The 7,451-nt window shown below is 49.0% G+C and overlaps 1 protein-coding gene across 1 annotated transcript in view; it reads left to right on the forward strand.

The window, feature by feature from the left end:
* Nucleotides 1-7,451, forward strand: part of ANKH (ANKH inorganic pyrophosphate transport regulator) — a 55,151-nt gene that overhangs the window by 23,301 nt on the left and 24,399 nt on the right. The window contains exons 5-8 of the mRNA XM_023532942.1: nt 1-105; nt 1,839-1,973; nt 3,959-4,051; nt 6,320-6,322. Of these exons, the coding sequence (XP_023388710.1) occupies nt 1-105; nt 1,839-1,973; nt 3,959-4,051; nt 6,320-6,322 (336 nt within the window). The remainder of the gene's footprint in view (nt 106-1,838; nt 1,974-3,958; nt 4,052-6,319; nt 6,323-7,451) is intronic.

Here is a 7,451-nt window from a genome sequence, read left to right on the forward strand (position 1 = left end):
CTCTCCCTGTACATGGGTGCCCTCGTGCGCTGTGCCACCCTGTGCCTGGGCTATTACAGGAACATCCACGACATCATCCCCGACAGGAGCGGGCCGGAGCTGGGGGTACGTGCGTAGAACTCGCCGACAGCCTTCTGTACATTCGGGTGGAATAAAGTTCTCCCACCGCCCCTCCAGGAAATGAGAAGTCAGTATAATGAGCACGTGCTCTAAGACCTCAGGTGCGAGGGAGTGTCCACAGGGACAGACAGCCGGAGGACCGATGCACTCTGGAGATGGAGGTGATCTTAGAGGTCACTCTCCAGCCTCCTCACCTCTGTATGAGACCGAGGTACCTTCAGACAGGTCAGGCCAAGCAGGAGATGCGCTTTTATGGCCCTTACTCACCAGTGTCAAAAGTCATTCTATAGTCCACGAAGATTTTAGGACCCATAGTACCTTTGAACTCGCATTTGATTATTTTTAATTTACAGCAGAGATTCAGGATTTGTTTGTACTTTCTGGACTGGCCAGACACAGTCACTCATGCAGGAACCTTCGATGTAATGAGCAGAGCGTTTTAAGTACCATGGGGAAATTTTAAATATGATTCCCACCCTCAAGGAGCTTTATGCCTCGTTTGACAGATAAGACCAACACAAAAGCAGTAGACATGAATCCAAGAAAGAAAATAGATACCGTGAGAACAGAAGAGCCTCTGGCGGTGAGGGAAGGGAGGTAGTAATAGGGGCTGGACGCCGCCTCGATGGAGGCGGAGCTTGGCCTGTGCCTCAGAAGTCGAATAAGAAACAAGCAAGGTATAATCTGACACAAGTGACCAATGCATCCTTTTCATCAAAGTACTGACAGTGTCTGATTTGTATGTATGCTGATCTTTTCTCTTCTTAGATAGGAGGCGTCGTTTGGGTTAGTTTTCCTCTAGCTATACGGCAGATAAGCGTGACAATATATAGCACCGAATAAATCACCACACTCCACCCCCTGATCCCACCTGTGACCACGTCACGTTCGTCCTGTCAGAACGATAATTATATTGCCCACTTAACCTGGATCCAGGTCAGGCCACCAGTAAAACCATATCTAGTTATTTCCATCACAAGAACAGCCACATCAAATTGGCCTTCATGCTGACGATCCATCTCTTAACATGCAGCCACCAGCAAAGGGACATAGGTGGCTGAGATGGTCCCATGACGTGTCTTTTACCTTCATAAACAATCAAAACAACAGTTAAATAGTGAAAGCCAGGCTTTAAAGATGATGCCCATCTCCTCTGCAGAATTCTTAATAGATGGCATGTTCTTTGCCATACTTTTATTTTGCCAATGCTTCTGAACATGTGTTAGAGCTTTGAGAGTAAGAACCTCTGTAGTAGATTTACATAGTGTCCAAATAATTAGGCACATTTGTGAGCTGATTCCAAAATAAATAATTTTTTACTTTCAAGTGTTACCTTTTACTGACATGGCTTCTAGCCAGTCAACTTGATGATTTAAACAAAAACTAATTTCCAGGCTGTTCCTCAGGCCGTGGAGTTGGGATCTATCTACTTGGGTTAGAATTGCTCTGTTTGGAAAACAGTGGTTTGGATCCATCAAGGCCAAATGTGTGTCGATTTCACAGTAGCTTGCCAGCTGTCTGAGTGAATTTTATTTCAACTGTCCATACTATTTTAATTCAACCTGGCTTGACTACAGAGGCATTTGCTTATATTATTTTTAAGCATAACGACTTGACTCGCTGTTGACATCAAAAGGAGCAGCCTTGACTCTCAATCGTCGTCTTTCCTGTTCTGCTTCTAGACTGTAGTGAACCTCATTCTCCATTTCTTGATGCAGGGAGACGCCACGATAAGGAAGATGCTGAGCTTCTGGTGGCCTCTGGCTCTCATTTTGGCTACGCAGAGAATCAGCCGGCCTATCGTCAACCTCTTCGTTTCTCGGGACCTCGGTGGCAGTTCTGCAGCTACAGAGGTAGGGTGGTTTCTGGGGACGTGGGCGCTTGTAGTCACCTCACAAAGAACGGGGACTGGGGAAGCCGATTACAAATTTGCTTCCAGTTCATCTTGAGAGCTCACGTAGTTCTGCGATGTCAGATTTATGTGACGTGGTCCCCCTAGGAAGCCATAAGGATCCACATTGTCTGACTCTGGCGCAATGGCCTTTCCATGTTTTCTGGAGTCAGCACTGTGGTTTCAGGATGATGGACCAGGCCAGCGCAGCCGCAGGAGGGAGAACAGCCAGAGGGGGCGGGTCGATGCTCCCATTCTGACCCACCAGCTCTCACCTGTTCTTTCTGTGCCCCCTGCACATCCCGCCCAAGCCCTCGTGGCTTCGTGGCTTCCTGTGCTCGCTCGTCGGCAGCCCACCCCCTGCAATAAGCAGCCCCGTGACTGACTCACTCACAGGTCAAGAAAGTTACCTGGAAACTGGCAGCTGCTCCAAAGAAAGAGTTGAATCATTTTTCCATCTTTCAGGCATGGTATGAACAAATCATTTGTTTCCTTCACTGCCCTCTGGAGAACTAATTCTGTCTCTGGAACTGCTGATCCTTCAGGAAGGCCGGTGGCTGCTCATTAGAGCCTCCTGTTTACGCGCTGCCCTTGACTGCTCTGCCAGCAGGGCTCCGGCCGGGGTCTCCTGCCAGTTTCCTCGTCCTGGGAAGCAGCTCGTGTTGGCTGGGAAAGAGAAGCACATAAATCATGGGCACACTAACTCTTGCCTCAGTTCGGTTCTGGATTTTGTTTTTTGAATCATGAATGTCATCTTGGGTGGCGTCTGTAACACAGCAGCTTTTTCACTTAAAAACTGCAGTTTAAGTTGCCCAGTAAAAAAGTATGTGACCCTGTGTGCTAGAATTCTGTCTTCCCCTAAAAAAAAAAAAAAAAAAAAAGCAACTTATATATTAAGAGATGTTCTCGATGGACCTTGATGGCATAGAGACACAGCACATGGGGTACAGAACAGACGTTTATTGACCATCTGCCGATACGCTGGCACGCACGTACATGTCCCTGGCTCTCCAAAACCATGTTCATGGGTGTTGTCATTCTCACGGTTCTGCTGGAGGGATGGAAGGAGAGGCTCATGCTTCACGCAGCTGGTAGGTGATGAAGTGGAGGTGTGAACCTAGGTCCACCTAATTCCAGCACACCGCTCCCAAGGCAGTTTCTTCCAGTGGGGGACTTCCCCCAGGTTCCTGGCATGGCTGTTTTGTTAACTAAAACAGATGCAGCCTGCACCTCTTTGCCTGCTAGCTAGGGAGTTGAACTCTGCCAAAAGGTAGGGTTAGATGCTTTGCTTTCATTTCCTTTTCATTCACGTAAGAAAAGAAATTCATTTTCTTGGAAGAACATCTTTGGCTTCCTGTAAGAGATAGTTATTTAGTTTTCTTAAGTTAAAAATCAAAATTGGGCTATCCTGGCTGAACGGATTAGAAGTGAGTTGAGTCCGAAGGAGAGCACATAAAGTCATCAACAAACACATAGATTCAGCCACCCCGAAGGACAAGATGAAGGCATAGAAGTGGATCCTGAGCAAAGACTGTCCGGCAAGCAGACAGGACTCAAAATCATACTCTGAGACCCAAGAATTGGGCTAGACTAGAGGGTTCGGTTTGGCTCTATGGAAAGAGCAAAGATTCTGGAGTCTGGACCTGGGTCGAGATCTTGGCTTCTCGAGCGAGCCCTCTGGACCTGGATCTGCTTCTCATGAGATTCGTGTAAAATAAGACGCATCTTCCTGGTCTCCGGCTCCCTCTATGGGCCCCCTCACCTCCCCTCCCAGGGACAGAGTGATGCACCTGCCCCTTCCTCCCGCTCCAGGGCTGTCCTCGTCCCCCAGTGTGGAGCGATCTGTCACCGGAGGCCACACCTGAAACAGCTCGCTCTGCCACGTGGCACACGGCAGGTACTGGAGATGCTCCCTGTGATACTAACTGCTGGCTCTTCCTCTTGCAGGCAGTGGCGATTCTGACAGCCACGTACCCGGTGGGTCACATGCCATATGGCTGGTTGACGGAAATCCGCGCTGTCTACCCTGCTTTTGACAAGGTGAGAACCTGTGCGGCGTGGTGTCTGAGACGCACGCTTTAAAATGAGTGCTTGATAGACAGGGATCGTTGGCGAGGAGCGTTTTGGTGTTTCCCAGTCTCACCTCCCTTTGTAAGGTTAATGTGGCATTGGGGGTGTCGAATGTAATTGCGGAATATTTCCCTCAGAGAATGGCAGAGGCAGCTTAAGCTTACCTTGATGCTGAGCTGCCGTGCCTCTCCAAACTGATACTCACGGTTAGGTTATTCCTGTTGAGAAACTTATTTGTTTTCAAAAGGGAAACTATACTCTCAAAAAAAATATAATACATTGGATTCTATTTCTGTGGGTTTTTTTTTTTAAGTTAAACTCATATTTTACTGACTTCATTGCTGATGTGAAGATGGATACAGACAGGAAGCGTGTGCTTGAGCTGTTAAGCTCATGGGAGTCTCCGGTGTGCGGGGCACGTGCACGCTGAGGTTGTCCACGCAGCAGGCTTGGGTCTGGGGTGGTTTGGGCGCAGCAGACTTATTCTGGCCGAAAGCCTCTGCTGACGGCAGCTCTGTCCTCCTGCTGCTGCTGACACAGCTGAAGGAGGCATATATAACCCCTCGGGCCTGCATCCTTCGGCTGGGTCATGACCATCCTGCTCATCATTCAGCAAATGTCTCTTTTATTAAAGCTTAATTATTTGAACCAGAGACTTATATCCTAAAAAAAAAAAAAAAAAAAAAAGGCTAGCAAAACAGACCCCCAAAAAGATCACATGCGATGATTTAAAATAAAAAAATAAAAAAATAAGAAAGAAGCACACAACCTGCCAGTTGTACTCTTCCTGGCAACTGCTCGGCCTTGAACTTCTGTAGAACTAGCTCGGAGCCATGGCCAGGGTCATTTCAGCTTATCCCAGCAAGAGCCCTGGGAAGTGAGAAGGGGAAGCGTGTTCTCCAGCAGATCTCCTTCCTCAGTTCCCACACTCATAATCACCCCTGAATATCAGCTCACCTCAAAATACTCTAGGGGACCGCCACCACACAGTCTCACGAGAGTGGGGCGGAGGCGTTGCCCGGAACTCTTTACCGGGTGTGGAGCTTCCCCAGCAGACTCTTCGCTGGACCCTTCGCCAATCGCAAGTGTTCACTTGCAACAGCAGGTTGCAGAGCGTCTCCTGAAAACGCATCCGATTCCTGCTTCACAGGCCTTTGAGAGTGGACTTCAGAGGCAGGAGTCACCGGCAGGAGAAAGATGAGGGTCTATGCTTGAGTGAGCGTAATCCAGTCTGCTGTCAGAAACCATCGTTTTCACCTCAGACACGTGTGTACAGCAGTAAATCGTAGAAAACCAAAATGGTCTAAGTCTTCTTGCTAAATTTCTAGCTCTTGGAGAACAATGTTGTCTAATAAAACCTGATGAGAATAGCAGGCACTAAAGTATTAGAACCTGCTGGCCGTGAAAGTCTCATCTGAAATTGCTTTTGACTACCTGAAATAGTAACACTTAACACTGCCATGCTATACAGTTTCTCTAGGAGCATCCAAGGAAAACATCGTTTTAACCATTATTGCAGAGGTTAAGCGCCATGAGAAAATTTCTTGAACGAGCATACATCTAGCCAGAAACTGGAGTCGCTCAGAACACTTGAAACCTCACCCATTATTTGCAGGCATTCCACCGAGCCATTTATGTGAACGTGTCTACTCACCCCAATCTGAGACACCTCTCTGCGGGCTTCCAGAATTTGCTGTACTAACGGTTGAAATCCTTAGCCTCTTTGTGGGTTCCAGAACAAGAGATTTAACATTTCTCGCATAACTTCCGGTGGTTCTAGCTAAATACTTAACTGGGAGTTTTCCATCAGTACAAATGCTCTCTCATGATCAGTGATCACCTGCAAAGGCGTCTATTTCTCAGCAGACTGGGCAAATGAAATGAAACACAAAGTCTATGCTAAATGCTATTTCTGCAAGAATAAACGAGCATGGATCGTGTAAACCGGCATGTAGCATGTAGCATGCTAGTTTAGTCATGCGAAGTATCTGCTCTTTTGAAAATCAGAGTGTGCCTGAATAAGCGTGGCATGTCACCGTCTCCACAGATGACGTGTGTGCTTTGAGGTTGCTTTGTTCTTTTCAGGGTGGCCTTCTCGTTCAGCCCGCCAGGGCACCGCTGTCACAGATCCCTGGGTGAGTGGAGGTGGACAGATGTCCTACCCACTGGGAACTGCACTTTGCCGTGACAGCAGTCTGCCATTCAGAAAAGCAGAAATGCTTTAGAAACCGGAAATAGAATGTCAGCTCATCCAGAGTTTGTGCTGGTGGCATGTGCAGGGGGAAGAGACTGGAGAGAGTGCCTCCAAAATAAAGGGGACAGTCAGTTCTTTTCTAGCTGGAACCTGGAATGTCTCTGCTTCTGTAGGCTGCACGCGGGACCCAGGTGCTCGGAGGGCATTCTTGTCAGCTCCGGGACTTACTGGATCCAAACGAGGCGCGAGTTTTTTTCTCTGATGTTTTTCATAGTCGAGGGCCAGGCACTGGTTTTAATTGGGTGATGGGCACACTTAGGAGTGGCACTAGGGTGGCCTCAGCAAGCCTCAGACTGAGGTTCGTACAAGAGGACATTTGCTTCAATTCAGTCTAACTGAGGCTTTTGAGCACCTTCTGTACTCAAGCTAAGTCTCAGGAGCCGAAGAGATGGGTGAGACACATGGCCCTTCATCTCGGTGGGCGAGCCCACACCTCGCAAGGGCTTGGACACGGGCCTCGCATACTGGATGCCAGACCTGCTTTCAGGGAGCTCCGGGTGGTCGGCACGACAGGACGGGGCTGGAGGCAGTTCGGAGGGAGAAGAGCAGAGAGGCTTAGGAACAGAGGGGCTGCGAAGATGATGGGCCTTGAAGAAAGGGTTGGTTTTGACAGTCAGAGGCCCCAGTGAGAGAAGGAGGAACAAAGGCACAGAAACATGGAAGCACCAAGAGCGTCGGGGGAGGAGCAAGAGGCTCCCTTTGGGACACAGTTGGAGAAGTCACACAGTGAGGAAGCGAGTCCGTGTCAGGGTGAGCGGGGCCTGGAATGCCCGGCCCAGCTTACAGTTAATTTGGTAGAGAGGACAGGGCCTGTGGGTCACCGAGCAGGGCCATGGCCCTCAGGGAGACGCCCACGGTGGCCAGGACTGGACTCGCCCAGGCGGGTAGTGAAGGGAGGGAGCCAAATCAGGAGACATGGCTGGTGTTCAGTCTGGACCTCCCCCTGGTTACTATTCACGCCCGAAAACTCGACAGCTGTCTGAGAGAGACTCGAAGTGACAGCCATCTTCCAAACTGTCGCTTGGCAGCTGTACTTTCTTTAGACACAACCACTAAAACAGAAACAAGATGCTCTCGAAAGTTGTACGCGTGGTCAGCCAGGGACAGCCCAGAGCC

The sequence above is a fragment of the Pteropus vampyrus genome, unplaced genomic scaffold, assembly GCF_000151845.1.
Source record: "Pteropus vampyrus isolate Shadow unplaced genomic scaffold, Pvam_2.0 Scaffold94, whole genome shotgun sequence".
Classification (NCBI taxonomy): domain Eukaryota; kingdom Metazoa; phylum Chordata; class Mammalia; order Chiroptera; family Pteropodidae; genus Pteropus; species Pteropus vampyrus.